General features: G+C 36.2%; 2 protein-coding genes across 2 annotated transcripts; both read right to left on the reverse strand.

Moving 5' to 3' along the window:
- Positions 1–1,085: 1,085 nt before the first annotated feature.
- On the reverse strand, positions 1,086–1,757 carry LOC140835356 (secreted RxLR effector protein 161-like). The gene has a single exon (XM_073200844.1). It carries the CDS (start codon positions 1,755–1,757, stop codon positions 1,086–1,088), a length of 672 nt encoding a protein of 223 aa, XP_073056945.1.
- Positions 1,758–8,054: 6,297 nt separating this feature from the next.
- LOC140835357 (uncharacterized) lies at positions 8,055–14,648 on the reverse strand. Its single transcript, XM_073200845.1, has 7 exons — positions 14,486–14,648; positions 14,136–14,200; positions 13,450–13,917; positions 9,647–9,953; positions 8,700–9,554; positions 8,582–8,649; positions 8,055–8,450 (listed from the first exon to the last, which is right to left on the reverse strand). The coding sequence occupies exons 1-7, from the start codon at positions 14,646–14,648 to the stop codon at positions 8,055–8,057; spliced, it is 2,322 nt and encodes a 773-aa protein (XP_073056946.1).
- Positions 14,649–17,765: the final 3,117 nt, after the last annotated feature.

Raw genomic sequence — 17,765 nt, forward strand, 5'->3', positions numbered from 1 at the left:
TCAACACAGAATTCTCAAATACTATTCAATTCTCAAGAAACAATATATTTATAATCATAATTGCGGAAGCGTACCCGAATCGATGACTTTGTAGTCAATTTTCAGTGATGATCTTCAATCTGCAGATTTCCTTTGAGCCAGAGATTTTTGTTGACGGGATACAAAACTTGAAGCGTTTTTATGCAGATTGGGAACATAACCATTGTTTTATAATTAAATAAGTTTTATTATTTCTAATTTGGCCCCTCAACAAACTAGAATTATGATATATGATAACCACACAATAATATCATGACATTTAAGTTCTTAAGTCAATTTTTATTCTAAATTAGACCACATAAGTTTATGACTTATTTAATGATGACATATAAATATTTATAATTACATTTATGGCTCCAAAATTTCCAACAATCTCCCACTTGGCCATATGTGTAAACTTATAAATGTGTTAGACTTAGCGAGCTCAAAACTTTTGTCATCACAACCATAAGACTTAGTAAACAATCTCGTCCATTAATTATATCGACATAGGATCAATCCAGTCTTTGTTGTATCTGTCACAACTGAACCATCAATGGTCACACATATCAATACAATTAAATGACATAGATCAATCATGAATGTGTGGCATGAAAATTATATGCAAAGTAATCTATTCATGTCAGTTTTCAACTGTTCATTCTTTACCAAAGTGAGATCAAAACCTTAACTTCAGTTAGACAAACTGTAAAGTAAATAATAACTTTATTTCTGATCAGAAAATATCCAAATACATAAGTTTGAACAACATTACCAAACATAAAATGTATAGTACAAACTCCCACTAGATCTAGATTTCATCAAACTGAATAACACTCATATGAGTAGTATGCTCATGGAAAACTTTGGGTGGCAAACCTTACGTAAAAGGATCTGCTATCATGGAGTTTGCGCCTATATGTTCTATCGAAATTTGTCCACTTTGTACTCTTTCTTTCACAACAAGGAACTTGATGTCGATGTGCTTATTGTTGGAATACAATACAGCTGATCTATTGTCACAAAACAATTTCAATGGCCTTTCAACCTCTTCTAGAATACGGAGCTTAGTAGAAAAAATTCTTCATCCATATTGCATGATTAGATGCCTCGTAACATGCTATAAATAAAGCCACCATGGTGGACAAAGCTGTTAGTACTTGTTTGGAACTTCTCCAAGAGATAGCTCCGCCGGCCAATAGAAATTCAAAGCCTGAAGTGGATCTCATGCTATCTTGGCATCCCGCGAAATCGGAGTCCGAATATCCCATTATCTCAAGATTATTCGACCTCTTATATGTGAGCATGTAATCACAAGTTCTCTTTAGATATCTCATTACACGTTTAGCTGCTTTCCAATGATCCATTCCTGGGTTGCTTAAATATCTGCCCAACATTCCAACAATGTACGCAATATCAAGACGTGTACATACTTGAGCATACATAAGACTTCCTACAGCCGAAGTATATGGAATCTTTTGCATTTCTTGAATCTCGAGACTTCCTTTAGGGCACTGTTTAAGACTAAACTTGTCTCCTCTAGCGATTGGGGTGTTATGTGGTTTACAAGCTTGCATGCCAAATCTTTTAAGGGCGTTATCGATATAGTTCTTTTGCGATAATCCAAAAATACCTCGAGAACGATCTCGTTGTATTTGAATCCCTAGTACAAAGGAGGCGTTACCAAGATCTTTCATTTCAAAATGTCTAGAGAGAAATTTCTTGGTATCATTCAACATACCTATATCGTTTGTGACAAGCAAAATATTATCCACATATAAAACCAGAATATATGCTTACTCCCACTGAACTTATGATACACACAATAATCTACTACATTTACCTAAAAACTGAATGAGATAATTATTTGATGAAACTTGTTGTACCATTGACGAGAAGCTTGCTTTAACCCATAGATGGACTTTTTAAGTTTGCAAATCATATTCTTTGGATTTCCCAATACAAAGTGTTCTGGTTGCACCATATAGATTGTTTTCCTCCATGTCTCCATTGAAAAAAGCTATCTTGACATCCATCTGATGAAGTTCCATATCAAAGTGTGCAACAAGTGCAATGATTGTCCTAAAAGAGTCCTTCGATGAAACTGGAGAGAAGGCCTCTTTAAAGTCAATCTCATACTTTTGAGTATAGCTTTTAGCTACAAGGCGTGCTTTGTATCTCTCCACATTACCTTTTGAATCCCATTTGGTTTTGAAAATCCACTTACAACAAATGGGTTTCACACCTTCTGGTAAAGGGACAAGTTCCCAAACTTTATTGTCTTGCATTGACTTATACTCCTCACTCATTGCCTCGGCCCACTTTTGAGAATTTGAATCTTGCATGGCTTGACGAACGTTGATTGGATCATCCTCCGCCATACCATAATTTTCCTCATGTTCTTGGAGTAGCACTATGTAATCATCTGGAATAGCGCTCTTCCTTTCTCTAGTGGACCTCGTAAAGATAATGGTTCTTGAGGTTGTTGAGTTTTTTCGATTGGGACTTGATTGACAATGTCTTGTTGTTCTTGTATTATATCCTGATCAATGATAGGAATACGATCATGAACATTATTAGTATCAATCATAGGAATATGAATTATTTCCTCTTGAAGAGTAGTTGGAACTTATTCCTCCTCGAAAACAAAGTATGTTATTTTATTCTTCCCCCAAACTCAATATCCTCAAAAAATACTGCAGTTCATGTCTCAAATATTTTCTTTACTTTGGGATCATAAAATTTATAGACCCTTGATCGCTCAGAATACCCAATAAAAGTAGCTACTGACTGTTCTGAAGTCCTGTTTCTTTTCATATGGTCGATATGGTCTAGCCTCAGTTGGACATCCCCAAATATGAAAATGTTTTAGACATGGCTTTCGCCCTGTCCAAAGCTCATATGGTGTTTTAATAGCTGCTTTAGTTGGTACTCTATTTAGAACGCAAGCTGCTGTTTTTAATGCTTCTCCCCTGAGTGACTCTGGTAAGGTTGAATGACTGATCATACTCCTTATCATATCCTTAAGAGTCCTATTTCGTCGTTCAGCTACACCATTCATGCTTGGTGAACCTGGCATGGTGTAATGTGGGACAATTCCACATTCCTCTAGGTATTGAGCAAAAGGATCCTGGACGGTGTTCCCCTGAACAGTCATTTCTACCGTATTATTCACCACCACGATCAGATCTGACTTTGTTAATTCTTTTGTCGAGTTGATTCTCGACTTCAGTCTTGAATGAGTTGAAAACGTCCAATGTATGTGATTTTTCATGAATAAGTATCAAGTATGCAAATCTAGAGTAATCATCAATGAATGATACAAAATATTGTTGACCATTCCAAATATATCAGTGTGTATCAATTCTCATGCTTCGGTGGCTCTATATGCACCTTGTTTCTTTATTTTGGTATGTTTGCCTTTGATACATTCAACACAATTATTTAAATCTATAAAATCAATTGAGTTCAAAATTCCATCTGATACAAGCCGTTCAACTCTATTTCTAGAGATGTGACCCAATCGCTTGTGCCATAATGTACTAGAATTTTCATTATTAAACTTACGCTTAGTGCCACGTGATTCCACATTTAGGGTTTCAATATAAGAAGCGTCTGTATCAGGCATATATAGACCTTCATAAATTATAAGTGAACCAGTTCCAACAACTTTAGAATTAATAGATAACCTAAACATATTGTTTCCTAATGAACAACAATATCCTAATTTGTCCAAACTAGAAACAGAAATTAAATTCCGTCTAAACGACGGTACAACAAAATTATCTATTAAGTCCAAATAATAACCAGTACTTAACAAAAATCTAAAATGCCCAATTGCTTCCACTTCGACTGACATGCCATCACCTATATATGAAACGTCTACTCGTTTTAAAAATGCGGATATAAATTTTTTTTTTAAAGCTTGCATTTTCGAGATATCATTTAAACACTTCGCATGCATGCGCTCTACAGAAAATACAAGATTTAAAAATGATCTTAAATACTTGACAATAAAAATAGCGTCGATTAAAAATACCCAAACTCATCCATAATCATACGAAAACATAAACTTATAAAAATCTTAAAATCATCAACGTATGAAAATATTCATCTCCTCTCAATATCATAAATCGTAATGCGGAAAACATGTGTGGTCCTCGGGTCGTGTCACCGCACCAGGTCTACCTACTCAGAGTTCAGCACCTCCCGTCTCCTCATCATTAAGCTCACCTTGCATCACACACGCCTAGTGAGTCTAAAGACTCAACACACTTGCACCGTTAATAGCAAATACATATACATCTTAAACATTTACATATACTTCGATAGTCACAACTAACTCTCATCATTCAAAACATCATCATTTCCATGACTTATAAAAAAAATCATGCACATATGCAATTTTCCTTAAAATCAAACATGCGACGTATATCTTCATAAAATCTTAAAAATCGTGAATCATGATGCATGAACATTTAAAATATCATAATTTTGTGCTCAGGGCGCTGCCAGGACTCAAATCTCACCCCGGGTGCAAAATGACCATTTTGCCCCTGGAAACCCAAATATTATCGTTTTAATCCTGGACCCTCTAAAATTGACCCAAAGCTTACCAAACTCCTTAAAATATCCCAAAACATTTTTAAAAGTATTCCTAGACGTAAACTCGAGCCCATATCATAACTTATCTAATTCGTTTTAAAAACTCGGTTCGGGGTTCCGGTTTTAATCCGGATCGGTCCAAAATTTACCCAAATCTTCTACAACTTCTACCATATCATAAAAACACTTAATAGGCCCTAAAACACTATCATTAGTCTCCTTAAACCCACGGTAAAAGTCCAGAACATGCTACACTACTCGGTCCTCTCTTATTTCAACACCTCAACCACACCTTTCCCTCACAAACTCACACCTCACGCTAATCCTTCGTTCCAGCCATGCACCCACCTACTGTAGGCCTAAACCAGACACCAAAGAACACCCCTGAACCAAGCCAACCTCCCCATGCAAGCGGCTAACAGCTAGTAACCGAGGACAACCCCAAACTCCCTACCGAGACCCATGCGCCTCTACTTGGACCGATCGAGCTCTCCGTCCCTCCAGCCCGCTTCAAGCCGCACCAGACCCCATCTCAGACCCATCAGGATCTGGTCCAGGGCTGGAGGAGGCTCTCGCACAGCTGGTGTAACCCGTGAGCTTAGATCGAACCCCCTTCCTTCTCCCACTCGATCGATCTACACACCTGCACTCAAACCCTATCGTGTCACCATCTAGACAGCCCCTTTCCAACCAAATATGGCAGTCCCTTGCAGCAGAAAACCAAAAACGTGAGTGTAAAACGTAGGGTGCAAAATACATGCAAAAATCGAAACCCATTCTTGTTTATGCTTGGATCGAAAGTTTCATTGGATGTATGCACATAAATCAGTAATATAAGCATGTGTGATGCACAAAGGATGTTACAAGCGTGCCTGGTGATGATCTTTAATGAAGGACACACACGAGCCGGAAGTTTCTTTCAAGGGTGGAGAGGAAACCGATGGGGCCTCAAGCTTTAATGATGAAAACGAGGGTGTGTCTGCTGCTGAGGGGAGTGTCGGCTACTTGGGGTAATTAGGTTTAGGGTAAATGGTATTTAAGGGTTAATTAAGTAGATAACAAATTAGTTTATGGGCCTAAATTGTTTAATTTAAAGATTAAAAAGATGATTAAGCCCTATAAACTCAAAAGTAGGCTCATTAAGCCCAAACCCACTCCCGAAAAATATTTCGAGTTGAAAAGATTTTGAAAATAATAGCCGAATCATTAAAAAGTTCCCCGATTCGATAAAATTTGCGTACTGATTAAAAATAAAATCTTACGGGTAAAAACACCCAAAAATTCCCATTTTCGTAAAATACACTTAAAAATGCTTTAACTTAATTTATAAAAATAAATCATGTAATAAAATAATTTTTCTGAAAGTTCTCCGGCCTCCGCTCCTCGTTCGAGCGCGAAATACAACTTAAAAATCTATAATGCATGAACATTTAAAATTTATGAATTAAATCATATCATACATTAATTATGCATTAAATACATAAAATAATTAAACACATACTTTAGAATAAAATCCTAAATAGCATGAACTTTAAATAAATCATGAATTAAACAAAATTCATGAAATAAACATGCATTTAAATGCTTTAAAATAATTTAATAAAATACCAAAGAATTTAATAACTTGCATGCATGTGCTTCTCGTGGACCTTCAGATTTTCGGGACGTTACAATATAAATGCATCTTTCAGCATCATTTGGCTTTCGGCAGCTCAGGCTACACTGCATTGAAACACTTATATTAGCAGTAGCACCGGAATCTAACCACCAAGTGTTTCTTGGTACTGAAGCTAAATTTAATTCAGAACATACCAAACTTGAAAATGAACTTTTCTTTGCACGTGGACCTTTAACAGCCTCATTCATTCTTTTCTTGCCCTTATCTTTAGAGGTGCTTGCATAATGGGCACTTTCAGCCTTGTCTTGTTTCAATCTCTCTTCCTCTTGAACACAATAAGAAATAAGCTCATTAAGAGACCATTTCTCCTTTTGACAGTTATAACTGATCTTGATCTGGCTAAATTGATTTGGAAGAGAAATCAGCACTAAATGAACAAGCATGTCTTCCGACAAATCAAGATTAAGTGTCTTCAATTACGATGCGAGGTGAGACATTTCCATATATCGGATATTTCCCTTGCCTTTATATTTCATGGAAATCAAGCTCGTCAGGAATTTTTTTTGTTTCCGCCTTATGGCTTTTGGAAAAGCGCTTCTCAATTTCATCGAGATATTCTTTAGCTTTGGTGACTTTTTCGGACACCACACCTCTAAAAGCCTCGGGTATGCCGTGTTTGATGATCATAAGACTCATGGGGTTAGAGTGATCCCACCTCTCACATATAGCCCTCTGTTAAGAGGAACTAGAATCCGTAAGAGCGGTAGGTTGCTCTGTCCTGATCGCAAGATCTATTATCACAAGAAAATAAATCATTTTGTCAAGTATAAATCTTCCTTTGGGTCGATCAACACTCACATAAATATACTCATTTGCACTTTATTTTAAAAAAACTTTTTTTTAAAAAAATATCTTAATACTTCAAATAAAAATTAAATTACAATTATAGTAAATCACTTTGGTGACATATAATTGAAACCTAATTTAATCCGAAATATTAAATATCGAAGAACCATGATATTCAACCGAACAAAAAATTTTTTTAAATTAAATACCATGAAATAGTTACAAAAATGATGAAACAATAAATTTTAACTAGTTTGTGACAAATAAGGGCGTTTATAACAAAACCATAATCAGAAAATTGGGAATTAAAGTAAACAATCAAACCATTGATTCACCAACCGACACACCGATTCAATTTCATTTTGAGGGAAAACAAAATTTTGATCACAAAATCATGTCAATAACCGATTCAATTTCACAACAATTTTTGGGATTTTTTAATTTTTTTAAAATTGTTCTCACCGAAACCCATTAATCATGATAAGATCTTTAATGGCAAAATTTAAAACATGAAATACTCTTAACGAAATAGATTGATTGGACCGAAAAATCAAAACTTGAAATCATGAAATTGTGGGAACAAAACAATAGATTGATTGGACTGAAAACTCAAAAAATTGAAATCATGAAATTGTGGGAACAAAACAGGTTATCATTTCCAATATATATATATATATATATATATATATATATATATATATATATATATATATATATATATCAAGGTTATAAAATTCGTTAGGCGTTAGTCGGGCGCTAGTCCAGCGCGGCCTCGGCGCCGCTAATCGGATTCTACGATATTAAAATATAATAAATCACATACTAAAACTTCAATACAATAACATCAAATTTAAAATACGTTCAAAATATTCCCAACATAGTCTAATGTGTCATATCAATAAAATTAAAAATAATTCAGATTTCTTCCAAAATTCACAATAAAATAGTCTAATGTGTCATCACAAATTTACTCCACTTCTTCTTCTCCGAAATTTTCAACAACTTGTTCATCATCGGACACAAAATCAATATCATCATTGTGATCATCATCTTCTTCTTCATATTCAAAATCATCCTCATGAAGTTCTCTAACTCTAGAGCTTCTTCGGGGTTGTAGATTTTCATTTGCCCCAGTTGCTTCATCAACTAATTGCCAAGTGAGCCCCGAACCTGGTTCAACTTCATTTTCTTCCCCACCATCCGCTATCCAACCTTGTGCATTTGAAGCATCTTTTTCAAGAAGGGCGTCGACGTTCCTTTCTTTCTCTCTTTTTTGCTTGTTAAACAATCTAGCATTAAATTGGAAAAATACTAGATTGTTCAACCTATTGACATCCAACATATTTCTTTTCTTTGTATGAATCTGAAAAAAAAAAACAGAGAAAGTAATTAGTATAGTTAGGAATATGAACATACACTTTAAAAATTATTAATAATTTATTTCAATTAAAGTTTAAACTTACTCCTTCAAATGCACTCCAATTTCTTTCACACCCAGATGAACTTGTAGTTAATGAAAGAATCCTCAATGTCACTCTTAGCAAGTTGGGTGTGTGAGCACCCTAGGTACTCCACCATGTACATGGATCAAATGTATCGTCATTTTTTTCACATGCTTTTTCAGCCAATGCTTTCCCAAATAACCTAGTCTTATCTCTATATTTTGCAAATTCATTGTTAATAATTGTATCTTGCATTTCAAACTCATCGGCATGCAAAACTTCCATGCATTGAAAAATCCCTGCCGCGACCTCTCCATAAAGAGCAATAGAACTATCTTTGTAGTAGAAGTAGGGATTCAACAAAAAGGCCCTGGTATGCAATGATGTATCCAGTCTATCCATCATTTTTGACTCAATAATCACTATGATAGGTTGATAATTTGATTCGACATTGTTCAAGGCCACCTTGATATCTTCTTTAGCTCGAAGCAGCTCCCCATTAAGAAACCCCATGGATGGCTTTCTATCTCCGTCAACCAATCGCAGAACTCTTACCAAAGGAGCAAATATTTTCAAACAAAGTGACAAACCATTCCAAAAACTCATGCTCGTCACAGTGGAGTAAGCCAATTTCCCTTTGTTTGTCTTTGACCATTTAAAGTTCTCCCACATATCACTTGTAAACATGGCCCTTAAAATAGATTTTTTCTCAATCAAACTTTGCAATGTGAGGAAGTTTGATGCAAACCTGGTAACTTTTGGCCGGACTATGTCTCTTTTCTTTGTAAAACTTCTCATCAATGACCAAGTCTTATGGTGAGCATAAATTAAAATTGTAAAAGACTTGGCTTGGTCGGTAATCTTTTTAAATCTTGGAAGCTTGCCAATACTTTCAAGCATGAGATTAACAGTATGAGTTGCACATGAACTCCAAAATATCCCTAGCCGCTTTTCTTTCATCAATTTAGCCGCAGCCATATTGTTGGTGGCATTGTCTGTTACAATCTGAACAATATTATGAGCTCCTACTTGTTCAACACACTTGTCAACATACTCAAAAATAAGTCCAGCTGTATGTGCATCGTCTGAAGACTCCTTAGACTCTAAAATATTGTACCCTCCTTGCAATTAACACACAAATTTAATATGCCTTTTCTTTTTCTATCACTCCATGCATCTGTCATAATCGAGCACTCAATCTTTGCCCATGCTTCTTCGTGCTTCTTCAACAATTGCTTTGTTCTTTCAACTTCAGCTTTCAAAATTGGCTCTCTTAGTTGATATTGAGTTGGAGGCTTGAACCCTGGCCCAAATTGACCCACTGCCTCCATTAGTTGCTTGAAGCTATCATTACCAAGAGCATTGAATGGGATTCCATTTTCATAAGCCCATCTCCCAACATATTGTTGAACTTGTTGAGTTCTCTTGTAACGCCCCGAAAATTTAAAGGTCCACGTAAACCACATGCATATAAGTTATTAAATTCTCTTGTATTTTAATTAATTGTTTTAATTGCATGAATTAATTTTGTTGTGCGTATTTGCATGTTTAAATTTTATTTTCTACGTTGTTGCATTAAAATATATTTTTAAAGGATATTCAAGTTGCGATCGAGGAACGGAGACCGATGGCTGAAAAATAGAAAATATTTCTATTAAACAAGTGTTTTTAATTATTTAAAATAAGGGTGATGCTTTTTCTTATTTTTGAAAATAAGGGGTTTTGAGGTGATTTTATACGCCGGGACGTAAATTTTATCGGTATTGGTTTTTCAACAAAAATACGAACTTTTTGGCCACCCGGCTAATAAATTCACAAACTTATTTAAACAAAATTATTTTTAATATTTTAATTAAATCCTAATGGGCTTAATGGGTCTAATTAACTTGTTGATAGGCCAAGGCTTTTTGTTAGTGTGTTAATTAATATATAAAGTACAAAACCTCACAACTCACCACACAAAATACACGCCCCACCTCCCCAATATTTTACAAAGTTTTCCCTCAATCTCACGGCACACACACAAGTTCACCAAGGAAGTTTTCAAAAGTTGCAAGGTATTCAAGCCAACGTCCCCTCGTCGTCGTTCTCCCAATCGTCAACGAATAATCGTACGTTAATTACGCAAAGGCACGCCATATTCTCCTTTTACTCATCATCACACCATAATATTTATTTGAACATGTTTTGAAAGAAAACAAGGCACACAACTTGAATATTTTCGTACATGCATATTAGATGATTTGTTTACACTTGTGTTTTGATCTAAAAACATGATTATGGTGTTGTTAAAGGGGCTGCCATGTATTAGGATGTTAGGGGATGGTTTTACACAAGATTTAGGGTCCTAATAACACACCAAAAACGTTGCACAAACTGAAGAAAAGTTGTTGGAACCGTAAGAAAAGTGATAAGAAACGTGAGGTTGGGTTGGATTGTACAACTCAAGGAACTTGGGTTCTATGCATTGGGTCACGGGACTTTGGTCAGGGCTGGCTGGAGCTCGAGTATGGTCAGGGGTGAGGGCTTGGTAGAGTCCTAGGGGGCCTGGGCTCGCGCTAAGTTGGGTGGAGAAGAGTCCTCACGAGGAGGGACTCTTCACGCGCAGCAGCTCTTCGGACAAAAAACGGGGCTCGCTGTTGGGGCTGGGGCAAACCAGGAGGGTCCTATAGGGTCTAAGGGTGATGGGTAAGGGCTGGGCTAGAGGCTTGCGCGGCTGGGTCGCTGCTGGCTTGAGGAAGAAGATGGAACCGTGAGAGGAACATGAAACACGCGCAGCTTCTGGTTATGATTTCAAGGGGTTCGATGCAGGGGTTTAAGGGGCTGGGCTGGCCTGGGCTGGGTCTGGGCGTGGTCCAGGGAGGGTTAGGTTCATGAGGGGTCGGTGGTTAAGGGCTGGAAGGATCCTAGAGTCACTAGGAATTATATGCGTGAGAGTCATCCAAAGTGCAGGTTCTGAAGTCAAGTTCCAGAAGTGTTTTGGTCGGGCCAGGCATGGTTTTTCGGGCTGGGCTTGCACAGTAGGGTCCCTAGGTGGGTTGGCTAGGTTTTGGCTCAAGGTGGCTCGGGCGTGGCTCGAGTAAATTAGGAGATGGCTCGTGGTGTTCGATAAGGTGTCAAAACAGAAAATTAAAGAACTAAAAATAGAACCATGGTTCCACGGGGGTGGCTCATGACTTGGAAGGGTAGAATAAATCTTAAAAATACTATGTTTAAAATTTGGGAGCAAAATAACGAGTTTTGGATTTATTCGGGATTTAATCGCCGCACGAAATGCTAATTAACGAGTTAATTGAAACGCCTAGTTTTAAGCTTTATAAAATTATAGAAAATTATATTTAAGCTTAAGAAATTATTATAAGTCTAAGTTTTTAATTTCGGAATTTTATATTAAGGTCTGGTTTAATTCGGGATTAAACGCATTGATACGTCACATTTAAAGATTAATTTAAAAGTCATCGATTTAATGCCAAATAAAAATATGATAAAATTCACGTAGGCTTAAATAATTATTTGGGACATGTTAGTGTCAATGAAATCAAGAAAAATTCAAAAATAGTAAATTTTACGTCCAGGGGTAAAACGGTCTTTTTACACTTAGAAATTAGTAAACGTCATGGCAGTGTCCTGAATGCTGTTTTATATGCTAATATGATTATTTGGAATGTTTATGAATTTTTATATGTTAAATTGTTATTTTTAAATGTTCATGGATATGTATATGTTAAAATGTTATTTTTAAAACGTTTATGGATTTTATGGTTTAAATTGGACATTTAAAAGGTATGTTGCATACTTGGTTTCAAAATAAAAATGATATTATGCATGTTTTTTTTAAGTGATGATAACATGTTGAAGGATGTGAAGGGATTGTGACTATTGAATATGTTGGAAATATTGTGAGGGTTATGGTCCTAGTGGGAGTCCGACGATCGTGTTTTCGTTGATCCGAATACGAATATGATGAATATGATTGGAGATGTCGTGAGGGGAGGAGGCCCCAGAGGGAGCCCATTTATGGGAAAAGGCCCCAGAGGGAGCCCCGACGATCGTATTTCCAATGCCATGATATGTTAATACGTAGGCTAGGGCCCAGTTGACAGTTGAAAGTGTTGCTGCTGTCCCCTGTCGCCCAGTACTGTGGTTACATGTAGATGGATCCTATCGCCCAATACGTTTAAGAATACGAGTCACAATCACGATCTGAATTCAACAAGCACGAACATGAATATGAATACGAATACGGATATGGATACGAATATGGATATGCATACGAATATGTTTATGTTTTGATGAAAATGTTTTTATGCATCATGAAATGTTTACGAAAATGTTTATGTTTATGCATCTTCATGAAAACGATATTTTAAGTACAATTATTTTTCACCGTTATATGTTGACTATATTACGTATTACTCGTTATAAAGATTATGGTGTGTTGAGTCTTTAGGCTCACTAGGTGTGATGGATGCATGTGGTATTGAGGGAGGACTTGATGGGTGATACTACTGGACTGAAGGTGCACACAACCCGAGGACCAGCGCTACATTTTCCGCATTATGCTTTATGATTTAAGTTAAAGATTTTTAAGATTATTTATTTATACTTTTGAGAGATTTTGAGAGGTTTAGTATGGGTTTTACTTTTCAAATTATTGCTTTTTAGGTTTGGTCAAACAATAGACGTTTATGCTTTGCGACTATTTCACTTGAATTTTCAAATGTTAGTTGGTTGATTTATTTTAAAATAATGTCAAAAATATTTTATGCTTGTGTATGCAATTCGGTCGATGCTATGTGAGGTTTAAAAAAAAATTCTAGTACTTTTAAAGTAATAAAAAGGGCAGACGTTACATCTCTCTTTGAAAAGAGCCTCATTCATATTTTTTTGGCGAAGCGCTTTACTCCCACTTGAACTTACATTTTCTGGAGCAATCATCGATGCATATCTATCCATGGGACCAAGTAGATGAGGCTTTTTAATTCCATCTATCCCTTCAATTTCAGCATCTTCTTCTTCGTCTAGAGAAATATTCACCTCCGCTCTACAACTTTTTTCTTCCAGTATTTTGTTTTTCTTTTTGTTCTTCCCTTCTAAAATAGCCTGTTTGCACTTATTACAATCTTCTTGAGATACGATTCGACACCCAGATACCTTTCCAGGTATATTCCCTATGTGCTCCTTGATTCTATACACTCCACCAGACATAATTTTTCCACACAACTTACATTTAACTTTGTCGAGGTTCTTAGGATCAATCAACATACCAAACTCCCATCCAATGTCATTCGACTTTCTCTTCAAAATCCCAGATTCAGGCTGAGTGATGGATGCAGTCGACGATGGATTGCTTGCCATTGAGGAAGTAATGATATAGTCACAATAAACCTGAAAATTTAATGTGATAACAACAAACAAATGATAGTACCAAAAATCTCAAAGTCACTCCATATATTTTGAAGCATGAAGAAAAATGACACTGAGCAAGTAATGATATAGTCACAGTAGATTTTTAAGTACATTTAGAATTTAGATACAAACATGAAACAACCATCATAAGATTACACTGGAAAATTAGTTTGTTAGAGTTGTCTTCATTTGCATACACCAACTCTAATTGCCACACTCAAGGTTATAAACCTATTGCTTCTACCATAGACCACCACACAAACTGAAATCAAGCCTCACTAATAGAAACCACACAACTTTCTGAACATTCTGTAAAAGCTCAATTTTTTACAGCAACATTAAAGTAACAGCAACACTAATACAAACTGCACAACTTTCTGAGCATTCTGTAAAATCAAGCCTCACTAATAGTTTCTTCGAAAATGGCCACCCATTGAAGTAAATAAAAAAACAAACAGCATGCATGCCTAGTGGGAGAACGAGGAGTGCTTCTGGAACGGCCAATACAGCAATACTTATTCCAAATAATTAAATGCACGGCCAATACCTTGAACGAGGAGTGCTTCTGGAACGAGGAGTGCTTCTGGAATCTGGAACGAACACCTTGAACGAGGAGTAATTCTGGAACGAGAAGTGCTTCTGCCTTTTGGAACGAGGAGCGCTTTTGGAAAATAACGTGAAGAAAGAAACGCAGCAGCCCAGAAAGACATTACCTAGTGGGCCAAAATTTTATTTTTTAAAATGGGATTTTTAGCGGATAATTGAATTTTCAATTTTGAAGCCCAATTTTTTTTTTTTAATTCAGGCCCACCTAGGAGCCCAGCCTCCGCCTAGGCGCGCCCAGGCCCGCCTAGCGCCTGGGCTGGCCGCCGAGCACCTTATCGGCCTGCCACCGCCTAGCGCCTAGGCCGAATTTTAGAACATTGATATATATATATATATATATATATATATATATATATATACACAAAAAACCAATTTTGTTATCACTAATCATGCCATTAACCGATAATAATGAATATATCCAAAATGTTTGAAAAATTTCAACCATACTTGTCATTCGACTGACGACACCGATCCAATTTTGAAAACAAAAAAATAAACATTCCCGAATTCGTAAGAATTAATTAAAGGACGAACTATTTCTTAATAATTTGAAATAGATGGCTCTGATATCGATTGAAGAAATCAATTAGATTTCATATCTCAACACACAATTCTCAAATACTATTTAATTCTCAAGAAACAACATATTTATAATCATAATTGCGGAAGCATACCCGAATCCATGATTTTGCAGTCAATTTTCGGTGATGATCTTCAATCTGCGAATTTCTTTTAAGCCAGAGAGTTTTGTTGATTGGATACAAAACTTGAAGCGTTGTTATGCAGATTGGAAACATAACCGTTTTTTATAATTAAATAAGTTTTATTATGTCTAATTTGGCCCCTCAACAAACTAGAAATATTATATATAGTATCCACATAATAATATCATGCCATGAAAGTCCTCAATTCAATTCTTATTCTAAACTAGTGGATCAATGCACGCGTTGTGTGCTTGTATAATATTTTTAATAATTCATTTGATTTATATTTAAATGAGGAGCAAAATATAATTATAAGAAATAGTGAGGGACTACACTGTAATTTTGATATATAAATTAAAAAATAAATTGAAAAATAAAAGAATAAAAAAAATGACCTCACTGAGAATTGAACCTATAACTTGAACCCCAAAAGACAATGACTCTATCAACTGTACTACATTTAACTTACATTAAAATTTTAACATTTTATTAATATATATAATTATTTAAAAAGACCAACTCTAAGTGTCTCAAACTTAATAAAATAGTATATATTAGACCACATAAGCTTATGAATTATTTAATTGATGACATAAAAACATTTATAATTACATTTATGGCCCCAAAAATTCAAACAGTCATTTCACGAGAGGGAAATCCGGTAACTCCTTTTATGGAATTTCGGATGCCAACCGTTGATGGATAGCACGCTCTGTGTGCTGAAGCTGCTCAGAAGAATTTATGGGGATTCTTTTGATTTGGTGGCAGTGCAAAAGAAAGTTGGGTGTCGAGCAAGTGCGCAGAATTTCTTAGGAGTTAAATATGTTGGAATTTTGATGCTTAATGAATGAAAATTAAGCAAATAAATCAATGTGTTTGATTTGAAAAAATTCGAAACGAAGAACGAAGCTTAATGAACGAATATTAAGTTCGGTGGTTCTGAATTAAACTCGAAAAGAGTTCATCAAATGTTGAAATAAATCCAATCGAGTAGTCGGAACATGTAAGGGACGAAAACGGGAGAAAAAAGAAGTCGCGTGAACAGTAGCCGGCGCGGGCGTGCCTGTGCGCGCGCCTGCCGAGAACTCTCGGCAGGCGCGAGCGGGTTCCTGCAGGTCTTCGTGTCCTTTCGAATTTTCTGATGTTTTTTCATTTTCTTGGCATTGTTTGATGATTGATGTCAGTTACAATGGCCAAGGGACATCCCTATGAATGAAAGATCATGTCTTTTCACATGAAAAGCATTAAATGCTTGATATTTTGAAAATCAAACATACATAACATATCATATGCTTATTGTCTTCTTCCTTCTTCAACAAGAGAGAGTTTCATTCATTTCTTTGTGATAGAACTTGAATATTTGAGTGCTCATTATTCAAGAGTTGTAGTTGTATCTTGGGAGAAGATTGCCACAAACCTTTAGTACATTGTGATGGACAAATTCTTCTTAAGAAAAAAGTGTTCAACACTTGTCTCTACAAAGCCATTCCTTTGTTTTCTTCTTGCTTCTCCTCTCAAATTTGAATACCATAAACAACAATCTTAAGAAGAATTTTGGTTTTTGATCATTTGCAAGAAGAATATCAATGGCATCAACATCTACAACACCACATGCAACCGTTGCACCGGGAGAGAAACCGGAGAAGTTTTCTAGTGCAGATTTGAAAAGATGGCAACAAAAGATGCTATTCTATCTCACAACCTTGAGTTTGTCAAGGTTCTTGAAGGAGGATCCTCCCAGCGTTGCTGAAAACGAGACAGACACCAACATGAGGGCCGCTTTGGATGCATGGAATCGAAGTGATTTCTTGTTCAAGAACTACATCCTAAATAGACTTGACAATGCATTGTACAATGTGTATTGTCAAGTCAAGACCGCCAAGGAACTTTGGGATATGCTTGATAAGAAATACATGGCGGAGGATGCGGGCTTGAAGAAGTTTATTGTTGGAAGATTTCTGGACTACAAGATGTTGGACTCAAAGTCCGTGATGAGTCAAGTGCAAAAACTACAACTTCTCTTGCACGAGATTCGTGCGGAAGGAATGAGTCTAAGCGAGTCCTTCCAAGTTGCTACTATTATCGAGAAACTCCCTCCGTTATGGAAGGATTTCAAGAACTATTTGATGCATAAAAGGAAAGAGATGGGATTAGAAGATCTCATTGTGAGATTGATGATAGAAGAGGACAACAAGAGCACCGAGGCCAAGACAAGTAAAATGGCAGCAAGAGTGAACATTGTTGAATCGAGTTTTCAAGGAAAGAAGAGAAAGTTTGAGAAGCAACCACAACAAGGCCAACAACCACCAAACAAGAAGAAGTTCAAAGGCACTTGTTATAACTGCGAAAAACCGAATCACATGGCTAAGGATTGTAGGAAGCCAAAGAAGGGAAATCTTCAAGCCAACATTGTTCAAGAAAGGTCAGTACCATTTGATTTTCTCAACTCGATTTGTCTGCAGTTATTTTGGAAGCCAATTTGGTGGAAAACCCCAACGAGTGGTGGGTTGATACTGG

The sequence above is a fragment of the Primulina eburnea genome, chromosome 6, assembly GCF_022965805.1.
Source record: "Primulina eburnea isolate SZY01 chromosome 6, ASM2296580v1, whole genome shotgun sequence".
Classification (NCBI taxonomy): Eukaryota; Viridiplantae; Streptophyta; class Magnoliopsida; order Lamiales; family Gesneriaceae; genus Primulina; species Primulina eburnea.

Bases quoted from the DNA above. Each gene is read 5' to 3' on its own strand.
- LOC140835357 (XM_073200845.1), bottom strand. From the start codon at position 14,648: ATGTCTTTCTGGGCTGCTGCGTTTCTTTCTTCACGTTATTTTCCAAAA. The intron at 13,918-14,135 runs GTATGCAAATGA...TTAAATTTTCAG, and splicing joins GTGTGGCAATTAGAGTTGGT to GTTTATTGTGACTATATCAT. The intron at 8,650-8,699 runs GTGAAAAAAATG...TGGAGTACCTAG, and splicing joins AGCATTGGCTGAAAAAGCAT to GGTGCTCACACACCCAACTT.
- LOC140835356 (XM_073200844.1), bottom strand. From the start codon at position 1,757: ATGTTGAATGATACCAAGAAATTTCTCTCTAGACATTTTGAAATGAAA.